Raw genomic sequence first — 25,022 nt, 5'->3', positions numbered from 1 at the left:
TAAATTAAAAAGAAGTAAATAAACCAAACGCCAAGTGGCATAATGACAAGAAGCGTCGAACACTTGGACTCTCTGCTGCTGTTGCCGTCGTCGATGTTGCTGTTGTAGTTGTTGGCCAAGCGGCAAAACGAGTTATGAAAATACAAATTGTATCTCTAGCGCAGTGCGTGTGAGTGTTATAAACAGAAGAAAACAGCAACAAAAGCAACAAAACAAGCAAAGAAGAAATACAAAAATAAATATAAATAACATAAAAAACAAGATTTGCCGCTTGTTATTGTTGCTATTGCCTGATCTCGCGGTGATCGATGACAACGACAACGAGTCAACGGAAAAATTGGATTTTGGTTTGGCGCTCGCTCGATCGCCTCCTTCAGTCTGTCGCCTGTCTACTTGAGCCCGACACCTAAACGCATAGTTGAACATACTTATTAGTGCCCCCCCCCACACACACACACACACACAATCATATACGCGAGTTTGTGTGTGTGCGTGTGTATCTGTCAGATAAGTCGACAGTAATTTTGGCACTACATGAAATTTTAATTAAAAAATCTGTACAAAAATAAAATCAAATTACTCGAAGGCGAAGGCGCACACCAAACCAAACATCAAACTGTCTGTCTATGAGTTGCTGCAGCTGCAACTTTCCACAAGCGAGTGTGTTGCATATGTGTGTGTGTCCGTGTGTGTAAAGGTGTTGTGTCTGTCGTTTAAACAAACGTGAAATTGGATTAACTCTGACAGTTGCACGGCGGTTTTTAATTACCAGATTTTTCCCCACGCCCTGTGGGGACTTGCAAACAAATAAATAAGCTAGCAGGTATGTTCACCCCTTCCCACCACCCCCTCAACACACACGTCTCTTGCATATTTAATATTATTTACGCACCACTATAAATGGCAACTTGTTAAGCGACTTGAGCAACTGTTCAATTGATTGAATTGAAACTGAAATTGTAACTTAAACTATGTCAATCAATGGAATTGTTGCTAAAGCAAACGTCACTTTACACTCAAATGATTTTCAATTGAAATATGCCTGGAAATCTAAAACGTGTCAGTCAATCAATAAACTTTAAGCTTTTTTAAATAACTTTTGCAACAATTTATGATTAAAAAGTCGTTGCGACAATTGCAGACTTTCGATTGATAAACATAGTTTAGTTTATCTGTCTGTCTGGCTAAGTTGGCTTGCTTTACATTAACTATAACTAGATTTAATCAAAGCGAATATTTCTCTCTCATACAGTTAAACATTTTGTGATATTTATAACTTATAGTTGTTTGTTATTCTTTTTTTTTTTTTGGTAGCCACTCTTATCTCTGCGTTTATTTTTGTTTTCGGTGTTCGTTCGATTTTCTACCTACCGTGCCGAGCCGACTGTTGCTCACCTCTATTTTCCCGTTCTCCCGTTCGCCCGTTCGCTTTGTTTACTCAACAGAGAAAAAGAGTGGAAGAGAAGCCAAAAATTGCAGCAGCGGTAGTTCGATTTGTATTTCGTTCTTTTTCGTTCAATCAATATTGCTGTCAAAAAATAGAAGAAGACTGAAACAGAAACTGAAACTAGAACTGAAATCTTATCTCTGAATGTGCGTGGCAGCCCGATGAACATTATTTCATTTATTTGTTGTCAAAGTAGCGACTACCAAAACGACTACTTGACGAGCTGCTGGAAACGGAGTGGGGTGGAGCCAAATTGGGGCCAACTGAAGTTGGCAAACGAGGGCCACACACACCTGTAGCTGAAGTTAGAAGGAGAGTGTAATTAATCTTGGATCTGAATGCCAGTTGGAGGCCTTCTCATGTGTATAGCGTAGACAAGATGAGGATTAGAGATAATGAGATAAAGCGATTGCATGTCAGAGTTTCAAATGCTCAGCGACAATTTTTTCTTGGCATTGCGTGTGTGTGCAACAGTTTGGGGCACCAAATTATGGGTCTTGTGGTCTGGTCTGGTCTGGTCTGGTCATAAATTATGCGTAACGTGACACCTTTTTCATGTTTGGCTGCAACAGGTTCGATTCCGACTCCGATTCGAGGATCAGCTCGTTAATATTTTATTTTCAGTTCATTTGGTTTTGTCTTTTATTTTACGAGGCAACTTTTATTAGACCACAAGTCATTTGGTCAACAGCCTGGAAGACGCGCTCTCACTCGACTATAAAAACCTAAAACACAAAATGATTTCATTAAATTTCAGTTAAATACAAAATAACGACAGTCGCGCTCAAGGCTAAGCTAAGGAAGTCGAAAATGCAAAAGGTGACTAAAAAAAATATCAATTTACATACAAGAGAGAACGCTCGACCTGCTGGTCAGACTGACTCCAGTCCGGACACCATGCGGTGCCGCTTTCTGTTATTTTTCCTTTTTTTGCGCTTAGCCCGCACATTGCAATTCGAAATATTGCGCATTGTCAGGCACAAGGATCGAGGTTAGCGTGTTGCCTGTACAGTGGACACCCTGCTGTTGCGACACTCAACTCTCTCCCTCTCTGTCTCTGCCTCTGTCTCTGCTTGACTTTGTCATCTGTCTCTTGCTGTTTTAGTACCGCCCGCAGTTTTTTTTTTGTTTCTTCCTCCTCCTTCTGCTCTTCATCTTTGCACTCTGCGCTCTTTTGGCATTTGCTCCTCGAACAGGTGATCGTTTTACAAACGTTCCTTTCTACCTGCTCCGGTACGCTCATAAATTATGTTTTTGTCCGCTGGGCTCTTCTGTTTTATAGCCCAAGACAAACTATAAATTTGTGGCTCTGCTCTTGACGTTTTTTTTCTTTCGCGTCGTAGTCTCTCGATGTGGATGTCGTTGTCGCTTTTGGGTGTCGCCCGCTTAATTGTGCGGATTATCTTGTTTTTTTCGCTTGCTTTTTAGCAATGGCTATAAAAAATTTATTGACAATAGTCAGCCAGTCAGTCATTCAGTTAGTCAAGTTGATCGACAGGCGACAAGTTGACTTGTCTCCGGAGTTAAGCTGTCATCCTGTTTAACAATTTCGTGCGCTTAGCACACAGCTCAGCTCAGCTGTCAGCTGCGGCGCCAAAGCCAACGATCATAATATGTATGACGTACGTATACGCAATACTAAAAAAAAGTGATCAAGTTTCTATAACAAGCTACAGACTAAATGTGAAACTCGAGCTGAACGCTGAGCTGAACGCTTAGCCTTGGTTTAGATAAGTATAACATAAATTTTAGTTTTTTATAGAAAAAGTTTATTTATATTTTCTTAAACAAAGTATTAATATGCGCCAAATTAGTTGAAACTTGAAAATAAATTAGGCTTTTTAAATATTTAATTGTAAGAAATTGGGAAATAGAACTGGGCGCCACCGACAGTGTGAGACTCTTGACAAACGTTTAATAGAAAAAAGCAAAAGGTTGAGCTTGAGGTTGGCCATGCTTAAATTATTTATAATACTTTTGCCTGCTTGGGTACTTCCTAACGTGACTCTATGGTAACTAGTTCGCGGTAAGCTATTTGGTGGTGATTTACAGACTATTTACGGGCATTTCTTGCAAAACAAACAAAATGTTAAAATTTATTACGAAGGGTTAGTAATGCAAATAGAGGTTTCCTAGCTATGAACTCGTGCCAAAACCCCACATGGAAATTTATTCTATTTGTTCCGCTTGTACTTTCTTTTAAAAGGTGTACAAATATTCCAACGTAATATTCTTTGGATTTATTTTCAAATTATATACTAAAGATTAAATCAGGCAAACTATTTGGCCATTGTAAAAAGGCCTCATTTTAAAAAAATTCCATTAATATTGCATTTTTTAATTACTTCAGCTGAAGCTAAATATTTAAACATTATTTTCTATATAAAATTATTTGCATTGCCTGCGCTCATATTGATTTCAAATAAAAATTGCTCGTCACCATCAACAAGAAAATTGATCTAGTCAGAAGTATTTGGTTTGGATGGGAGAGGCGCCTCGCCTTGTTAGTTGCAGCTGTAACTAATGCCACGATCGAGAACCGCAATTGCATGTGTAACTGGCACGCCCGGAATTATCTTATATTACCTACCTTTAGGTTCTCCCTCTCTCTCTGTCTCTCTCTCTAATTATTGAGCATGAGCAATTGTCTTTGGGACAAACAAGCGCAAGTTACGCGCTGAGGGCTCAACGAGAGTTGGACAGCCAATAATTTTGAGTCAACCCGAAACGCGACCCTCATAATTATAAAACCATTTCTTTAGGCATTCAACCACCGCCCCCTCTCCCTCGCCCACTGACTATCGAGCAGTGTATGTTGTTTAAACAAGCAGCCGCAGCATATTGATTAATTTTTTATTAAACTAAAGGTAGAGAGAGACTCTGAATGAGGCTCGGGCATCGTTCATCAACTAGAACTGGCCAAGTCAACAAGCCCGTGTGCTGCAATTCATCAAATTGTCTTGATGTTGTTGCTGTTGTTGTTGCTGCTGTTGTTGCCTCTCGTCGTTTGTTTGATTTATTTTGCAGCTCCTTCAATATTTTTTGTTGCTTTTACTTCGTGGCTGTCTGGGCCTCATATCATTAGCTCCCGCCTGGCCGCGGGCTCGAACAGTAACAACAGCAACAAAATGCTGTAAGCCAGGTTTTGTTTTGGGGTCTCTGCGGTTGCGGCATGCCGCATGCCGCACCGAAAATCAATTTGACATGATTAGTGCAATCATAATTTTGTGTTTTGATTTTCCCCCTCTCTCTCTCTCTCTGCCTTTGAGCCTCGCGTTTGTTTGTTTTTCACATTATTTGAATAATTTTTGTTTGCCGGCTATTAGGTTGATTTTAAATTTATGACTCTCGTCTCGTTTGGCCTGGCCAACAGCAATTAGCCAACTCAGCGCCCAGCTGAGCTTTGGAAATTGCGCTGCTCTTTGATGTGCGCCCTTGGCCAGGCCAGGCCAACAATATTTTGAGACTCTGCAAATAGTTGTTGGTTTTTCTGTTTAGAAACAAAAAGCTAAGTTTATCTTTGCCCAATAATAAGGCGTCAAATGGCATTTTAATGGCATTTATGTCTTTATTTATGTTTGCAAAGCAAAAGCTGAGCTTATTACAATGAATGCGACTTTGGGTCTTCGAATCTGCATTACAATAAGCTGAAAATCAAAGTGGAATTTTTGCTATTTTAATGCGGCCACAAAGGCACTGCGTATGGCTTAATAAATTTTATGTGTTATTGTTTATCGAGAAACATTTATTATGCATCGCTTTTGGTTAAACATACAACAAGCTATCAATTTTTCACCAAACGTATCTGACAGATACATCAATCTAAACGAAACGAAAAAAAAGCAAAGCGTACAAACGAACAAATATTAAAAGAACCCAAAAACTTGTTGCTGTTGTTAACTGTGTCACCAAGTCTGCTGCCACTTGTGTGTGCAGATAAATTCTATAAAACTAAAGCGACGACTAGCGACAACAACAACTCAACAGCAGCAACAACAACAACAACAATTCAACAACGAGCTACAAACACGTCGCTTGTTGACGCTATCATGGCGCAGCGCTGTAGAACTGATGATGATTTATGAGCGTCAGAAATCAACTAGAAAATTACGCTCACTTATAGCCAGGGCGCCCCTATGAACAGAAAAGGGCGCAGCGCTGGGGGCGGGTCGGGGTTTGGGGGTTCCTAAACTCTAAAATCAAATCTACTAAACAACGTGGCAATGTTTTGTGCGCTTTATTAAGCAATAACACATGCATATGTTCTAAACATTTACGCGCCGCTTTCTTTATTTATTTTTAAATATATATTTCATATGCTAATTGTTGGTGCAAATATTGAGCATACGCCTAGTTGAGCAATTTGCATTTAAATGAATGGGAAAAACCGAAAGTGTCAGTAATAAATCCAACAGCAGCAGCAACGACATGTGGGTGCCCCCCCCCCCTCTGCCCCCACTCTAAGCAGTGTGTGTATATTTATGGCAGGCAGTTTCTCTAATTCATTTAGCAGCTACTACGAGCAACTGACACCTTGTTAGAGAGTTTGACTTATGCTGCGCTCTCGCTCACTCTCTCTCTCTCACTCTCTCTCACTCCCTCTCTTATTTGTTTTTAGGCTTAGCCGGAATTGTAGCGTCTAGGTGTTAATTTGGGTTATAAGAAAAACTAAAACATGCGGGAAATTGTCACAAAACAAGTGAAAATTTTAAATGGAAATTACTTTGTTAAATGCCAATGTCAACTTGAGTTGAAATTGAGCACAAATACTTAGCATGCGTTTAATTAAAAACAAAAATACAAATCTGTTGCTTTTATTTGTTTTATGCGCTTTCGTTGAGTTTCCTTGAAATCAGTTACGACAAGCGCAAGTCACACGCAGTTGCAAAAAGGCAGCGGACTTCAGTATATATAATACACTATAATATATATATATAGATGTGCTTGAAGTTTAAGAAATTCAGATCGAGTCGAGTTGGAATCAGCAGTCGCAGATTCGAATCGATTTCAAGACGTCTAGGCATCAGTTTAATTTCTACCCAAGCGTGCCCCGCCGACTGATTTGCAAGCAGACAGCAGCAAGAGCAGCAGCGTTGCCTTTTGTGCATATTGCCACAGTGCAACTTGCAACTTAATGAACTTGAAGTATCAATCTACGGCTGTTGTAGCTGGATATAGATGATGATAGAAAAAAAAGGAGAAATAACCGCAGACTGACAGACTAAAGTTCAGGCAAGAGGCCAAAAGAAGAAACCAACAGAGAGAACAAGAAAATGTCAAGCTAATTAAAAATGAAAATTGTTGCAGCCTAAGGAGTTTTCTCTTGTTGTTCTTCTTGTTGTTGCTTATAATTCATAAATGCGCACGGGCAGCCAAAAGTATCTCGGTCTATGTTTTGCAGCTGAGGCAAATTAATTTGAATTATGCACCAAAAATAGCAAAAAGTAGTACAAGCTGCGCAGCCAAAGGCGCAACAGATACGCATCTCTGCCTTGCATGCAGTTAACAGATACAGATACATTTGAAGATGCAGATACAGATACATTCGTGTAGCTACAGCTGTGCGTAAAGGAAGCGCGTTTAAAACAAACAACAAGTACAAAAAAAACAAAAGCAACATATTTTTCTTATAAACAGACGCATACAATTTTATTCTCTTGTTTTTGCTTGTTGTTGTTTCATTCTTCAAGCGCAGCATCTTTGCTGTAGCTGTAGCTGTATCTGTATCTGTACAAAATGTATCTTTCACTCGCATACAGCATTCGAAACATAATTAATTTGTGTTTGTTTAAGGTCTGCGCCCGGTCTGACTGTCGCTTCCTGCAACTATTTGTTGTTGTTTCTGCCTCAGTCTCAGTCTCAGCCTCGACTCCTTGGGCATTATTCATTGGAATTTCAATTTCGAAGATACACTGCAGACTGAGACAAAGAGCGAGTGCGAGCGAGAGAGCAGACAATACATATTCATTGTCGTCTGCGCGTTGAGCATTTTAATTTTTAGTCATAAATTTTTGCAAATGTCATAAATTAAACATTTGGTAACTGATACTTTTTGCTGTTTCGTTTTTCGAAATGAGCATCATTTTGTTTATTGACAAACTCTATGTCTCTCTGTCTGTCTGTCTGTCTGTCTGTCTCGCTCTCCCGCAACATTTAGCCATAAATAATGCGCTTAATTAATTGGCCTGCCACATGACGCGACTTGACTTTGACTCTGCCTGCCCATTTAATTAGCAAAGCGCACACAAGTTCTCAGCCCCAATCTATAAGATCTTTGGCTAAAATCTGAGCTTTTGCCAGCAGGTTGCTTGAATTTCTTTTGAAATATCGCTGGCTCTTCATTTTTGTTTTGTGTGCGGCTTTCAATTTGAATTCGAATTCGAATTCTGTTATTTCTGAGAATTTTGATTTGTAGCCAAGCCTTGAAACGCTTCTAACAAAACCAAAAATTAAATACATACATATGAATGTGTGTCTGTCCGACCGTCTGTCTATATGATTATATGACAATGTGTGATCATAATCTATAAACTATGCGCATATGTCAAATTTCATTGGAACATTCATCTAAACAGGCAAAGCGCTTTCTAGCCAAAATATTAAAAGAAGTGAACAGTGGGACGCAGCCGACAGCATGAGACGCTGTAAATTCAGTTTCAAATTGAAGAAGAAGTGGGGCGCAGCCGACTACATGAGACGCTGTAAATTCAGTTCAAATTGAAGTTTAATTTACAATATTAAGTATACGCCTAACATTTTGTGGGTTGAGCGCTTATATATTAAAAACTAATAAAGCTAATTTATTAGTTTTATTTTTATAAAATTATTTATATAATTTAAAGCGTTTTTTGTAATCAAATTTAGCAACAATAGCCTAAGAATTAAAAATAAAACATCAACGCAACTCGCAGATCCTTTCGACGCGACTATTTCTTCCAGTGTAGCACTAATCAGCTTCGCATTAAGCAATCAGCCATGAAAATAATATATAAAAAAAAAAAAACAACACTTGTTTTCAATTAATCGACAACCCAACAAGGCCAACAATCTGCACAATCAGCAAACAAAACAAAATGGAATTTAATTAATAACATTTTGTATATTCTTATTTATTTCGAGCAGTGTAGATACAATCGCAACAACACTTGTTTGCAATTATGTTAGCAAAATGCAGTCATAAAGTTTTTTTAACAACAAATGCCCCGCAGTCGAGACTATCGCTGGTTAATATTAAAACAATGCGCAATAATTCATACATTTTTTTTAATTAAACAAACGCACAAAGCGCTTTATAATTAAAAAATTGTCAGCAAAGCTGTTTGTTGTTGCTGTTGTTGGGTTTGCTTAAGGTTATCGGGCGTAGTTACACTGGAGATTACACCTTGGCAAATTGAGACGGAGGAAGCAAATCAAAGGCAGCGGCGCAACCAGTGGGTCTGTGGCACTTATCGCTGCGCAAGTGGCAACCTCTGCTCTCGCAAGTGTAGCTGTATCTTATTTTTGTCGCGCGCTGATTAAACTTGCATTATATAGACAAAGAGTGCCGTTAAAGCAAATACAACAACAATAGCAAGAGCCAGAGTCGGAGTCAGAGCAAACAAGAAACAACGGCGCGTCTTTACCTAGGAAATAAAAGAACAAAAAGTTAATTAAATTGTAAACGTTGTTGCTGCTGCTGCCACTCGGCGCTGTATCTTGTGCTTGCAACACGCAACTTCTTCATCATCATCTGTAGGTCGGTCGCTCGGTCGGCGTTCTGCCCTTAATCCCATGGCGTGATTAAACTAGTCCAAAAAATGAGCCCCAGCCCCAGCCCTTGGGCCTATTTACACAGTCGTTGCTTTTGAAGTGGCAGCGCGACTGCTACTCAATTCTATTAAAGCTACTACTAGTACAATTGTCTTTATCTGTACTTAGCCCTTGGGCCTATTTACACAGTCGTTGCTTTTGAAGTGGCAGCGCGACTGCTACTCAATTCTATTAAAGCTACTACTAGTACAATTGTCTTTATCTGTACTTGCCTTAACCCCCGCATAACCCCACGACAACAACAACAACAACAACTGACGCATTCATTAGCTACATATTAAAATATTTGCCTAGGCGGCGGCCACATAACTCAAAGCCACAAATTTAGGCAGCTTAGCTTAGTCTGTTCGCTCGCTCGCTTTCTTTCTGTCCTTGCTGCTTTCTTTTATATTTATTTCATTGTAGTCGCCGCCCAACACTTGACTTATGTACAGTTGGCAGCTTAACCCTTGGTTGACTGTAAATAATGTCGTTTGCTGCTTGGCACATAAATCAGCTTGGAGTAGAAAAAGGATAAGCGGACTACATTAACTTTTTATGCCCATTACATAATTAAGCTGTCTTAATTATATATATTGCTAATTAAAAATGTAGCTAAACATTTAAATCTTTCCTCTGTCTCTTTGCAGCACCGAACCCAACGGAATTCTCCATGTCGCCATAACTGAGCATAAACGGAATGGAAAAAATGGTGAGTTGTGTGAGAGCGAACTTAATTTTGAGGCGCAGCACTTAAAGCTGTCCAAACAGCATGCAAAGCCATCAACATGCTGTCATGTTGCATGCCACACAGCCAAGCAGCAACCAGTTACCAAAAACTTGACCTTTGCCAAAGCGTCGGCCTGGCTTTGGCCTTTGGCTACTTCATTGCGCTCAGTTTCTCAGTCTAGAGTCGAGAGCATGAGCAATGGCTCGACTCGACTCGACTCGCCTCGACTCGCCTCGCAGTGCAATTGACCATGTGGCAAAGTCCTCTCGGACGTCATTGTCAGATACTTTTCAACGCCAATTTTGCCTCTTCAAAGCAACGGCAAGAAAATGATGATGAAAAAAAGAAATATAAACGCTGCTGTTGTTGCTGTTGCCTGTGTGTGTTGCAAGCCGGATTCGTGTGGCAACAACTGTAGCCGTGGGCGCAGCCACAACGCAATGCAGACGCGAACTTGTTGCAAAGGCTAACAGCAGCAACAAACAGTCAGTCAGTCAGTCAGTCTAAAGTCTCGAGCCTGCTCGCTCTCTGGGCTGCGAGCCCTGAGCTGAGGTCTGTTGCATATCTTTTGCCACTTTAACGTTAACGAGCTGTTGACTTCTTTCTGCTTGCCGACAGTTGAGTGCCAAGGCATTCACTACTCCCTCTCTCTCTCTCTCTCTCTCCCTCTCTCTGTCTTGTGGCATCTTCATCAGTTTAGCAGCGTCTGCTTTAATGCATTGCAATTTATCCTTTGGCAAAACAAAACTGCGTAGCGTAGCTTCGGTTCGCTTCAATTTCATTTAGTATTCGACTGTTTAGCGAGAAATAAATTCTCGCAATTAAAATACAAAACATATTTTCACAAGCGCTTGGGTAAACACATTACATTTGTATCCAAAACCAAACAAAAACGAGAAACGAAAATTAATTAATTAAATATGCTTAACATGCCGCTTGGCAGCGAACTTAATGCCACAGCATGTGGCAGCCTCAGCTAAGACAGACTGTTAATTGAATTATAATCGTGTACTCCCCATCACCCCCCTGTCTCACAATTGAATTGATCACGTTGCATGTCGAGCAGTCAATCAATGTTCAAAAATATATTTCCATAATTTTTTGTTTTCATTTTGCTTGTGTCTATTTGTTTATGCGGCTCATGAGTTAAGCAATTAGAATTTTACGTATGCCGTTGCAGTAGTGGGCTAAGTGGGCGTGGCATGGCCCCATGGCATGCAGGGTGTGGCTGTAAAAAAAATACTAACTGCAACTATAAACTTTAATGTGAGTTTGCTGTGTAATAAAACTAAATTAGACTTTAGTTCTTATGCTCAACTACATAATAGACATAATTAGTTTAATTTATTTGCACAGTTCGCAGCCTCCAGGTCGTCCCAGTGCTGTCATTACAACAGTTGAGATTATATATGTTATATATATGACAACTGGTGCGACCATTACCTGGCATTAATTGACAATAAGCGACACACACAACAGTTAAATGTGCTGCCCGCCTTAAAGCTTAGTTAGTCTTCAGTTTTAGTTATATATATAACTTAATCTAAACAAAAGTCGGTGCGCAAGAGTTAACATTTTATTTTTTTTTTTGGGCATTGTGTTTAGCGATTCAAGCCACCCGTCGAGTCAGCGCAAGAACTTTCAACATCCCCTGACGCTGCCGCTGCTGCTGCTGCTGCTGCTTCCGCCCCCCAGCGGCATTGGCTGATTGCTTTAGCTGTTGAAATGCGCTTGAAAAAATAAACCAAAACTGTAGGAAAACGCATAAATTATTTGGGCAGCGTTCGCACCTCTGCTGCGCCTCGTCTCGCAGCAAATAAAGGTGACCATATGTGGCCGCTGGGCAGACACGCCCCAGCCCCAGCCCCAGCCCCGACTCAGAGTCGAAGGCAGAGGCCAAGTGAAGCAGGAAAATCAGTACATAAAATCAACAAACTGAGGCAGCAGCAACTGAGACGTTGCAAGTGGCAACAGAGGAAAACAACATTTGAAATAACATGAAATGAAATTCTTTGGGCACACACACAAATACAGAGATGAGTTCGCCTGGCGTGTTTCAAATAAACTTCGAAATGCATAAATAGTTTACAACAATAACAAGCAAGAGGAACAAGTGCGTTGATTGCAGGCAGCCTGCCCCAGCTCCAGCCACAGCATCCCAGCATCTGCGTGGGTTGTGTCTGCTTTTGGGTTGCTGCAGTTGCTGTTGCTGCTGCTGTTGCAATTGCAATTGCAGGCGTAGAGTTCATTGCTTTGGCTCTCATTTTCATTTGGCTGCTGTTCTGTTTATTTAACGCATCGATGAGTCAAAAAGCTTACAAACTAACAAAGCCATAAAAACTAAGCAACTTAAGTTAAATTACATTTAAGCAACTTGCTGAGCAGCTGCACTTCCTGTTGGCCCAGCCCGAGCTCACTCGCATATTTTGTCTGAAAACCTGCGCATAATTTTTTGATTGACATGCGCCCAGGCAGCGTCAGCAGCAGCAGCAGCAGCAGCAGCAGCAGCAACGACAACAAAATATGTAAAATGCAAACGTTTGGTATATAAAAATAGCAGCCATGCCCATGCCCAGACCCAGGTAGGAGTCGCTCTCCATGCGCTTGCCATTAGCATTTCTACCACATATGGCTAGCAAATGTGGAAAGAGAAAAAGCAAATGCCACAGACAGAGGCAGAGACAGCGACTGAGGCAGACACAATGCAGGCGCTACGGGCTGTTGCAGGTTTTGATTTCTTTATAGGCGTAGGCGTAACATGTGTGGCATAAACAAAGCGAGAGCGAGACAGCAAGCGATTGAGAGAGACAAGCTATGCTAAGTACGCTGAGTTAGGCGTGAAACTGTCGACAACAGTCGCTCGATTGCACTTTTTATTTCACTAACTTTATGATAGACAATAAAAATATTTATGATGCCATCGACTGTTAACCAACACTGTTCGCAACACTGCTGCTGCCGCTGCTCCCGCTGCTGTGTGTGTTTTCTAATATTTGCTGCCAACGGGCGGCTTTTTGACTTTGATTTTGATTTGGGAGCAGCGCGTGCTGCGATAAGCAGGCGATTTATTTATGATTTTCTTTTAGTTGCAGCTTTCCATAAATTTAAATGCTCCGCTCGGCTCGCCTGCCCGTTGTTATGGCTTTCAGTTTCAATTAAGCAATTGCTATAAATTCTTATAATTTTTCTGTTGCTGCTGATATTGATATTGATATTGAGTGATATATGTTCGTGGCTCGACGCTTATCGATTAGATTGCCAGTAGTAGTCGCAGTCGTCGTCGTAACTTGTTTTCTCTGCTTTCAACGGCATTTGTATTGCTATTGCTATTTCTATTTCTGTTTTTGTTTGTTTTTGTATTTTTATGTGATTTGACCAAACTTGAAACACATGCATGCAAATTATTGCTATGGTCAATTTTGTCGATTAGCCCCAGCGCCATAAATTATAAGCCTCATTGAAATTCCTCGAAAGCAACACTCAAGTGGATCGCCCGACGCGCTCTAACAAATTGAAATTCATATTTTGTGTGGGGCCATTGGCTATGCATTTTGGATTAGGCCAGAAAACTCATAGCCAGGGTGTTCAATTTGTATTTGAGGAGACCAAAATGTGATTTTAAAGCGCCGCAGAGCCAAATATTTTGTATTGATTGTCAAGCATTTACGCAACTAATTGATTTTGATATTTATACAAGATTTCAAGCAGACAGCCAACAAACAAACAAACAGCAACACACACACGCACACACACACAAAAGACCATTAAAAGCCATTAACTGAAAACTTAAGCGCCAAGCGAGAGTAAGAGCGAGAGACTGGGACTGGGACTGGGACTGTTTATCGCTCTGGAGCGACTTGCACGCATGCCAAGAAATAAACCACGCTAGAAATACCATTAAATACCAAGGAAAAATAATACAATGCTAAACAAGAAAGCACAACGACAAACGGGCAGTCAAACATATAAAAATCAATGACAGGAAGCCAGCCCTAGCCACCACCCAGAAGCGCACAACAGTTGCCCGCAGGGCGTATGCGTAATATTACAGCCAGAGCGAGAGCGAGCGCGATAGTTAGAGACAATGTGTGCGTATGTGTGTGTGTGTGTGCGGCGACAAATTTATTGCATTGAAATATAAACCAGACATCGAGACGTCAAACTCAAACTCTGTGCATGAAATTGAAAGTCAAGCTGCTTAAGTAAATACGCACTAAGCAAAGCCAAATATTTGGCATATGAATTGTTTGGCATGCAGTTAAGTGCCTCAATTTATGCCATGTTGCTTGCCACACGCAAATGCCACACAATGTTGCAGCTTAAATAATAAACAATTAATAAGCGCCAGCGTCAAAGAATTTTTAAGCAAGCAAAGCTACAAATCAAACTAAAGCTAAAAGCAAAGCAATTAAATGAGGCAGCTAGACAGACAGACAGACATTGTCACATTAATTAAACAAGTCAGCGCCATTTTGTCACACACACACACAACAACAATAAAAGCAGCAACAACAACGTCGAGCAACATCCTCGCTTCACATTTTATGTTGCAGTTTATATATATTTCACTTTATAATGTTAGATACCTGCATAAAGTGGAAAGTGTGAACCCGAACCCTGTTGAATGGTGTAACTATAACTTACACTCGTATGCTAAGCAGTTTTTCATTTGAAGAGCGCGACCAACACCTCCGCTTAGACATAAAAAGTTGTCTCGACGCTTGTTAGTTTTTTATAGCCGCACATTAAAACCCGCATAGTGAGTGAGTGCTGTAATCGTTTTTCTATGTCAATGTCAACTGTAACTGCATTTTAGCCTCACCGTTAGGCCGTACAACTGCAACTGACAAATTTTCAAATTTGTTTTTTCCACTTTAGAGTTTGAATTCAATTACACGCGCTTGCATTTTACGATTCAATTATGACATCGGCATAAAATTCTAAAAAGAGCAACATAATAAATATATGCATGTGTGCTTGTGTGTGTGTGTGGCAGCAACAAATTAGCCATAAAATGTTTGCCGGCTGTATGTAAATCATATAATAAAATAAAATTGTCGTGCCACTAAAATGGCAATAAAAAATTGTTTGTGGTTGTAAATAAAAAATTATAATCATAATAATAATAAAACCATTGCACACCATGTCGACAAATACAAACAAATTGTTAACAATTTTATTGCATTCAATTACGCAGTAAACTTCCCAAAAAAAATGTGTATAAAATATTAAAGTGTTGAAATGTGTGAGTTTATGTATTTTAAAGTGATATTTTGATTACATTTGAATATTCTAAATTTAAGCACAAAGAGGAAACTACACTTTGATGTATAAAAATCTGAAATATATAAAGCTGTATAATTTACTGAACTTAATGCGCTTTAACCCTTTGGAGTCAGAACAATAATCTCAGAGAATTTTATGTGTGTCATTGTGGGTTGTTTATTGTTTATTTTTTCCATGTTGCAAGTGTCTCATAAGTATGCAATGCTAAAATGGCAAACTGCAGAAATGAGCAAACGAATGAAATGACAAAATGCATATGAGAGAGAAAATACTTTGCGACGAGGCTCAGCTGTCAAAATAAAAAAAACGCCTGCTCATGGGCAAATAAATCTGAACAGCAAATGGAAGAGTGTGAGAGAGAGAGAACCGCAGAATGAGAGAGAGAGAAGAGCGGACACGCTTTGCCTTTTTAGCGACACTTAACACGCTTTTGTATTTACTCAACTACCCTAGCCGTAGCGGTGGGGTGACAACCCTGTCCACCCTCTCAACTCAACCTCAACCTCAGCTCTAGTTATTGCAGCTGCAGCGCTTGTTTTGTTATTAGCACAATTTTGCTGCCTGCCTTTTAACTTGGTTTTGTTTTTAGCAAAAGAAATCGAAAATTTAATTTTATTTTCATGTTTTTGTTGCTTCCCTCACTTGCTGCAAATTCATGCGAAAATAACACACTCAACGCCTCTCGGTTTTGTCCTTTTTCTTTTTTTCTGCGGTGTCATTTAGCCCCCGAAGAGCTGCGAGCTGCGCGCTGCAGCGACAAACAAAAATTTAATAATAGCAAAGTGGAACGACAGCGACGAAAAGAAATCCACCCTGTCCTGTTCTGGTGGCTAAAAGGACTTTGTTCCGCACGGGGGAGGATACAAGCAGCAGAAATTTGTGTGTGTCGCAGTCTGAAAAGTATTGCAAATCATTTGTTGTTGTTACAATTTCCCTTAACTTCCTCAACGACAAAACATTTATGCATTTGCTTTAATGCATAATTCATTACGTAAACCTCAAATGCGCTGTCCCCAGAGACCCAAAGAGAAAGAGAGAGCGAGACAGAGAGGGAGAGAGACTAATGCTAACTTGGAAAAGAGCGAAATCCACTTAATTAAAATTTAATTGTAAAGTAACAACAGGCTTTAGTTAAACAGTTGCAAATGCAGCTTAACCGCCGCTAGAGGGCGCACTCTCTACTTATACAATTTATCCAGCCAAAGCACAAAGTAACAACGCAGCACACACACACACACACATTTGCATTTGCTAAAGAACTTCAAAGGGGCTTGAGAGGAAAAACTCTCTAAGCAGGCGGTGGCGCTCTCTAGCGGCCGGCAAAGGCAAAAGCGCATTTAAATGTCAAATGATTTTAATGGGGCGCGCACATTGCGAGTGCAAAATTCTTAAGCCAGTTGCCTGTTTATTACGTTTTGACGTTTGTTGTCAAAAGCGGCGCCAAATTGTGCGCACCCCCCACTCATTCACCCCCACCCCCTTTTGAGTTGCAGCGGCTGTTGCTTCAGTGTATTTATTTCCTCTGTAAGGTCATGGAACTTGTCTGCATTGACTTTGCGCACTCGTGCCCAAAGGTGAAGCGTAGCGGGTGGTCGAGGGGTCGACGTGGTCGAGCTAAAGTTTTGCGTTTGCACCGCACCCGCTCCCTCCCCCCCACTGAACACAGTCAACAAACTGTTTTTATTTTTGCACCCGCTACACGCGCCTTTTTATTTATTTTTTTTTTTTTTGATGCTCGCCGACATTCAAACAGTTTTGCACCCTCCTACCCGCTTCCTAATGGCTTTTGTTTACCTTTTCCCTTTTGGGAGCGAGTTTTTTTCAATATGATTTTCGCGGTTGACTTTCTGCAGCAGCAGCCAAGGCCAACTCCAACTCCAACTCCAATACCAATACCAACTCCCAACTACTGTAACTTTGCGTAAATCTCGTTTTGTTTTATATATTTCTTATTTTCAATTTATTTTTATTTTTATTTGGGGTTCAGCGCCGACGACGACGATTGCACCTGAGCACCCGCCATGCATTTGTTGTTGTTGCTGCTGCTGTTGCTGTTGCTGCTGTTGCTGCTTCAACGCTTCTTTGTGCAGCTGCGTTCCATAGAAAAGTTTAAGTGCTTTGTGGCTTGGCAAGTTTTTCCGTGAGGAGGCTCCCAGCTCCAGCTTGGGCTCCAGCTCCGTGGGCACTTCAATTGGCATTCAGCAAACTCAAAAGGCCTTTTGACTGACGTTTAGATTGATTGCCATCAATGATGCCAGACGATAATGTATCGATTAGCGCTGTGGCTCTTTTGCTTGCAGTTATTGAATTTAAGTTCACTTTAAACTTTCATCAACTTTCTCAGATTTGCGGCCAGCAGCAGTCACCAGCAGCAGGTGTCAACTGTACCTGCTGTATCTGTATCTGGATCTGTCTGCTCTTTAGCTGGCTGTTTGCCATTTTATGTTTATGCACATGTTCGCTTGTCTTTTTGCTACTTGGCTGCGCCTGCGCCTTGTTTGTTTAATTAAAACAGTAAAGTTGCCTCTCTGGCTGCCAACTTTGGTCACAGCTTCCGCTGCTGCTGGCTCTGCTGACTCTGCTGCTGGTCGCTTTAATGCATTGAAGCGCAGCCATTCACCAATTTACAGTCGCTTTGCCACGCACGCAACTCACGCATAGCTTCAGTCTCTGGCCCGTCTTCAGTGCTCAGTCCTCAGTCTTCGATCTTGATTTCTTCTATGCGACTGCGCTGTGTCTGTAAAGTCTTGAATAAATATGGCCAGGCTGGGCCTCCTCTGAGCCTCTCGAGCTTGCGCATACATCGTTGAGACTTGTTGGCAGCGTGATTTTGTTGGAAATTCTAGACAACATCTCATTCTCATTCTCATTCGAGTTGTGGCTGGGCTGGGGCTTGGTGCTCTGCATGATTTGCAAAAATGCATTACAATGAAGCGGCGAGCGCTTCATAATAATTTGTTAGCGAGACTTTGCACGCTTGTTAACAATTAAATAAACAATATGAGTCGCATTTTTAGTCGAGCAGCGCGCACAAACAGAAATAACAAATCACTAAACAAACATCCACTGAGACGTTGTCCGACGACGAGTGTCGATCGAGGCCAAGACGAAACCAAACATAAGCACAGAGGCTACCGCTTTCCCACTCTCGTCCACTTGAGACATTTTCTTCTTCTCTTCTCTGCTCTTCTCTCTATTAAAAATAATATTTATGTTCGTAGTTTTTTCTTGTTTTGCGCCGAGGCACGTTTGCTATTATTTCCAAGCCATTTACCCACATGGCCGCCCGGCATTAGTGTTAGTTGCGCCTTACCTATGCCCAAGCCCAAACCCAAACCCAATTTCAAGCGCAATCCCAATTCCAATCCCAAGCTCAAACTCGAACTCTGATGCCTAATGCCTGCCACTTGACACTGTAGCAGCCACAGTAACAGCAAGAGGCATAATAAGGGCGTCTTGTTGCTGTTGTTGTTGTTGCTAGTCTTGTTTTTAGGCCATGCCGTATAAGTGTTTTTACTACACATATGTACCCTATACATTTATTCATGTAGTTTTCCTCTTTCTGTTTCTGTTTTTGTTTTTGTCTGCGTTACGTTTTTTCATTAGACTTGTCGCTCATTTTGGTCACGTTTCGTATTTAAATGGTGTATAACATATGTACGCAACATATATAATTGTATATATATTTATATTATATATATATTGGTGAAATGTTGTTGTTGTTGTTGTTGTTGTTGTTCATGTTGTTGCCAGCGCAGCAGAACTGATTTTCACTTGGTTTAGTTGCTGCATGAAAAACTGGATTGTCTTAAATGGTTCGCCAGCCACTGATTAAACTATTTCTCTATAGCAAAAAAAATACTTAATTATTGTGCTGCAAAGTTGACAGGATGATTGAGCGAGTAAGCAATTGCCATGCAGCGAGTAAGCAATGAAACGAGCGAGCAGCGAATGCTATAGAGCAAACGAGTGCGCAGTTGAGCGAATATGTTGAAAACTTGATATTGGAATCAAAATAAGCGAATTAAAAATAACAAAATTATTTATAATAATATATCATATCAGCTTAAGCTGCATTTAATAATCAATGCAACGAGTAAACAATTGAGCGAGTTAAATATATTTTGCTTTATCTTCTAATGCTCAAGACTTACTGTAATTACATTCTATATTATTCTGCTTAGTTTCAATTAGTAAAGCAGGAAATGGAATAGACATAAGTTTGACTTCTTTCTAATCCGCATCGTCACTCAATCGCTCAGTCAGCTTGAGCAACGATCTTGGGTATGCATAAATTGCTGCATTGCTTTATTATTTCCAAACACCCACACTGAGATATCATATTTCCAACTATAAGCATAAACTATTTGTAGTGTCAGGCAGGCAGGCAAAGTAATTTCATGTTGTATCCCGCATTTGGTGTGAGCTTTATTTACTTAATTATTTCAAAGTGCTCGGCAAACAATTTTACACGAAAAATGTTTCAGGCAGGCGGGCAGCACTCAACAGCAACAGCAACAGCAACACCCCCAAAAGCACTCGAGTGCTGTTGAGTGGGTGGGGTTATGTAGTTGACACGCCGCACAAAATGTTATTAATTAAAATGTCATTTAGTTTTTGAAAAACAATGCCCAGGACCTAAGAGGACTTGAGCTATTTGCAGCTGGCGTTGACAGTCTCTTGGCTTTAAAAGCTTAAAACAGAGAATTTTCACTTGTTTGTGGCATGCAGCAAAAGCCACAAATATGCAAGTTGCATGTATCATTTGACACTTGCTCTTGCCACTTGTATTGAGTGTCAGCTGGGCCTAAGCGTGCGCCCTTCACTTTTCTCTTACAGATCAGTAGTCCTGCCCCTGGGTCTGGGCAGCAGCCGCAGCTGTCAATATTCGCCTCAGTTGCTGTGTGTGAACCACAGAATGTTGTTATTGATATCTGCGGCTGACACAGTTTCCACAAGGTGCTGCTGCTGCTGCAAGCTACAAGCGCGTTGCATGCCACACAACAAAATGATGGCATTTGTTTCACGCGTCAAGTGAGCAATTGTCTTGAATTAAAACCAGCTCCAGCAGCAGCCTCTGACTCTGCCCCTTGGGCTGCCATTTATTCACACCCTTTCCTTTTTTGCTGCTGAGCAAACACTTTGATCAAGAGCTGCGCGACCAGCAGACGCCGTCAAATTTAATAAAAATCACTGATTTTGATTGATGCGCCACTTGGTCAGCAGTTATAGTGCCCAAGCTGACAGTTTACCAATTTTTCACTTCCCAGCTGCCCAGCGGTCCATTCCACATCCAGCAGCCCATTGTCCACTGCCCATTGCCTGTCGCGTCAGCAAATATTGGCGCAAGGGTTGACATCTGACATGTCGAAGTCGCTTCAATTGAAACAAATGAAGCTTGCCACACTCGAGCGAGGGTTGCACACAGGAAAGCGCACTTGCTACAACTTGTCGACGCCTCATCAGCTCAGCTCAGCTCAACTCAGCCATGAGTTACACTTTTCTTTGCCTTATAAATCAACAACTTACAGCTCGATGCGCTGGAAAATTTAAAACCCATTTTTAGTTACTCTGCAGTTGGGGCAGTGAACACATCGTTAGGGATAAAAGAGATTTAGTTCTAATAAGATCTAAGGTTAAAATTAAGATAGAAACTACTATTTGCTTCTAGTTCGAAGTAGGATATGCTAAATATTTTATAATGGGTTCTAAAGCAAACTCCCAACTTAAACTAAATTTTTCCCATCATTAATCTTACAATGCAATTGATGAAATTCCTTTTGGATTTCATAAGTTTTTTATTCTATTTTTTTTCTATTTAGAACTTTTGACTAATGTTATCCTTTTCCTTGTCTTTTCTTTGCAGTTAGGCCACGCCGTTAGTCAATTGAGGACAATTTGACGCTGAGGAGATTCATTGAATTCCAAGCACACAGCTTCACCCATAAAATCAGTGAACAAAATCAGAAAGTGAATTGAAGAAAAGTCTCTTTCTCTCTTTCTCTCCGAGCAACTCTTAAATCAACATACACACATACAAAATGCGAGAGCATCATACGCGAAGACGACGAACTCCAGCCATGCTGCTCAGCCTGATCTTCAGCGGCACGCTGCTCTGCCTGGTCAGCGTGCGGGCGGACAGCTCACAGCATATGACGGACAATGGCGGCGGAGTCGGTGGTCACATGGGCATGGGCGGCATGGGCTCGCACTCGATGGAGGTGAGTCCGGCGCCGGGCTATGGCGTGCCGGCCATACCCAAGGATCCGAACTCACGCTGCGAGGAGATCACGATACCCATGTGCCGTGGCATTGGCTACAACATGACCTCGTTTCCCAACGAAATGAACCACGAGACGCAGGACGAGGCGGGTCTGGAGGTTCACCAGTTCTGGCCGCTGGTCGAAATCAAGTGCTCGCCCGATCTCAAGTTCTTCCTGTGCAGCATGTATACCCCCATCTGCCTGGAGGATTACCACAAGCCCCTGCCCGTCTGCCGCAGCGTCTGCGAACGCGCTCGCTCCGGCTGTGCGCCCATCATGCAGCAGTACAGCTTCGAATGGCCGGAGCGCATGGCCTGCGAGCATCTGCCGGTGCATGGGGATCCCGAGAATCTCTGCATGGAGCAGCCATCGTACACGGATTCGGGCAGCGGCTCGTCGGGCGGCAGTGGAGGTAGCGGCTCTGGCTCGGGAGCTGGTGGCAAGCGCAAGGGCGGCAGCAGCGGTGGTGGCGGCGCTGGTGGTGGCTCTGGTACTTCTGGTACCACCAAGTGCAAGGGCAAAAATTCAAAAAACTGTCAAAATTCCCTAGGAGAAAAGGGAAGCGGAAGGGAGTGCAGCTGCTCGTGCCGCTCGCCGCTGATCGTCCTGGGGAAGGAGCAGCTCATGCAACAGTCGCCCATGTCCATGCACCATCCGTGGTACATGAACCTCACTGTGCAAAGGATCGCCGGCGTGCAAAACTGCGCCATACCCTGCAAGGGTCCGTTCTTCACCAACGACGAAAAGGACTTCGCCGGCCTGTGGATCGCGCTCTGGTCGGGCCTCTGCTTCTGCAGCACGCTCATGACGCTCACCACGTTCATCATCGACACCGAGCGCTTTAAGTACCCCGAGCGTCCCATCGTCTTCCTCTCCGCCTGCTACTTCATGGTGGCCGTGGGCTACCTCTCGCGCAACTTCCTCCAGAACGAGGAGATCGCCTGCGACGGACGCCTGCTGCGCGAGAGCTCCACCGGTCCCCACTCCTGCACCCTGGTCTTTCTGCTCACCTACTTCTTTGGCATGGCCTCCTCCATCTGGTGGGTCATACTCAGCTTCACCTGGTTCCTGGCCGCCGGACTCAAGTGGGGCAATGAAGCCATCACCAAGCACTCGCAGTACTTCCACCTGGCCGCCTGGCTCATACCCACAGTCCAGTCCGTGGCCGTGCTGCTGCTCTCCGCCGTCGACGGCGATCCCATACTGGGCATCTGCTATGTGGGCAATCTCAATCCGGATCATCTGAAGACCTTTGTGCTGGCGCCACTCTTTGTCTACCTGGTCATCGGCACCACCTTCCTCATGGCGGGCTTTGTCTCGCTCTTCCGCATCCGGTCGGTCATCAAGCAGCAAGGCGGCGTCGGCGCCGGCGTCAAGGCGGACAAGCTCGAGAAGCTCATGATACGCATTGGCATCTTCTCCGTACTCTACACAGTGCCCGCCACCATTGTCATTGGCTGCTATTTGTATGAGGCGGCCTACTTTGAGGACTGGATCAAGGCGCTGGCCTGTCCCTGCGCCCAGGTCAAGGGTCCCGGCAAGAAGCCGCTCTACTCCGTGCTGATGCTCAAATACTTTATGGCTCTGGCCGTGGGCATTACGTCGGGCGTGTGGATCTGGTCGGGCAAGACGCTCGAGAGCTGGCGTCGCTTCTGGCGGCGTCTCTTCGGCGCACCGGATCGCACTGGCGCCAACCAGGCGCTCATCAAGCAGCGTCCGCCCATCCCACATCCCTATGCCGGCTCCGGCATGGGCATGCCCGTGGGCTCGGCGGCGGGCTCGCTGCTGGCCACGCCCTACACACAGGCGGGCGGTGCTTCGGTGGCTTCCACCAGCCACCACCATCTGCACCACCACGTTCTCAAGCAGCCGGCGGCGAGTCATGTATGACATGGAGAGTCAGGAGGAGCTTCAACCATGGGTGGCGGCAGCGTGCTGGGCGGTCATGGCACACTGATGAGCACGGCGGGCATGAGCAATAGTACGGTCGGCGGTGGCATGGGAGCTCCTCCTGGCAGCTTATTACAAGGAGGTGGAGGCATTGGCGGCGCCAATGGCGTACCCAACGCCAATGTTTACGGCAACGTTAATGGCAACGGCGGTGTGGGCGGAGTTGGTCAGAATACGGGGACGGCAGATTCGCGCGCCGTCTCTGTGGTGGTTACATTGCCCGGCGGGCCGGGTTCTCAACATCCCGGGCAAGCATTGAGCGATTATGGTCCCATATAGTTAATGGTACGCCCGGACACGGCGCATTGGGTCTCAACGAGCAGTTTCAGTCAGCTCTAGGAGCAATCACACACACACAGACAGACACTTAAACCATCTCTCTCTCTCTCTCTCTCTCTCTTTATCAGACTCTTCTCTGTCTCTCTCTCTCTCTAGCTGTTCCATAATCTACTCAGAGGTTTTTGTAAGCAACGCCATATTAATTTTTGTAGCTGTAGTTTGTTTAGTGAAAAGCGCAAAACAGATTTTAAAACCATTTTGCCTATAACAATCTAGTCCAAAGAAGAAGAAACCTTTGAAGCATATATCAGAGACAAGCAGCCACAGCCAGCAGTGAAGCAGTGATGAGATCAGGAGCGCGGAGTTAGAGCTTGGGAGCAAGGAAACGTCTCAGTTGAGTAGCAACAACAACAAGAAATACCCAGCGCACTTTTAATTTTGTGGCCATTTAGTTCTGGCTGATAAACAATAATAAAAAACAAATCTTGGGTTCGTACCATTTACTTTCTTCAACGAAATAGACTGAGCGAATAAAACGATAAACGATAAATAAAATTAAATAAATACATTTAAAATCAGGAGATAAATCAAGCAGAGCGAGATGAAAAGTGAAAACATTCTGCCCCCAACCCACACTGCCAAGTCAGAGCCACGAGCCATATATACATATATATATTTTGAAATTAAATACAACTAACGTTTAAATCTAAAAATAGCATAAACACACACACATACATACACACGCTTTCGAATTCGCAATGCGATTTTTAAGGTTGTCGCCGGAGAGAGCAAAGCGAGCGCACAGTGTTGCTAAACAAACAAAAAAAGAAGAAGAAGAAGCAAAGGCAAAAACAAAACATTTGTAAATTATTTAAAACTTACTTTAGGCATTATCCAGCACTACTATTTTATGTAAATATTTCTCAAAACGCGCTTAGTTTTTAAACAATCGATTTATGTTTGTTTATGTAACTTAACAATCCTAAACTTAACTTTACGCAAAAGAAAATCAAATCAAATTTACAAAAAAATATATACAAATTTTTGCATTTCAGCGACTCGGGCAAACAAACGCTGCATTTAAGCTCAAACATTGAATTTAATTTTTTACGAAATCCATTTCCCGCTATACAAAAAAGAAAACACAATAAACTGATAAAAATTGCCAACTGCTGGGCTTTTTTTTATATGTGCATTTATATAATTGTAAAAAGCAACACATTTTTGAAGTTAAGAGTATTAATTGTGTAATGTTAGTTGATAAACAAAAACAAATAAT

At 42.3% G+C, this 25,022-nt stretch overlaps 1 protein-coding gene across 1 annotated transcript; it reads left to right on the top strand.

Annotated features, from left to right (window-relative positions):
• Positions 1-250: 250 nt before the first annotated feature.
• Positions 251-24,600, top strand: LOC108600350 (frizzled-2). Its single transcript, XM_017987874.2, has 3 exons — positions 251-823; positions 9,886-9,947; positions 21,118-24,600. The coding sequence occupies exon 3, from the start codon at positions 21,293-21,295 to the stop codon at positions 23,402-23,404; it is 2,112 nt and encodes a 703-aa protein (XP_017843363.2). The 5' UTR covers positions 251-823; positions 9,886-9,947; positions 21,118-21,292; the 3' UTR covers positions 23,405-24,600.
• The last annotated feature ends 422 nt before the right edge of the window (positions 24,601-25,022 follow it).

This window comes from Drosophila busckii, chromosome 3L, assembly GCF_011750605.1.
Source record: "Drosophila busckii strain San Diego stock center, stock number 13000-0081.31 chromosome 3L, ASM1175060v1, whole genome shotgun sequence".
Taxonomy (NCBI): domain Eukaryota; kingdom Metazoa; phylum Arthropoda; class Insecta; order Diptera; family Drosophilidae; genus Drosophila; species Drosophila busckii.
Note: the sequence above shows the minus strand (reverse complement) of the source record. Positions and strands in the feature narration are given on the sequence as shown.

Coding starts and splice junctions, on each gene's coding strand:
- LOC108600350 (XM_017987874.2), top strand. CDS start 21,293: ATGCGAGAGCATCATACGCGAAGACGACGAACTCCAGCCATGCTGCTC.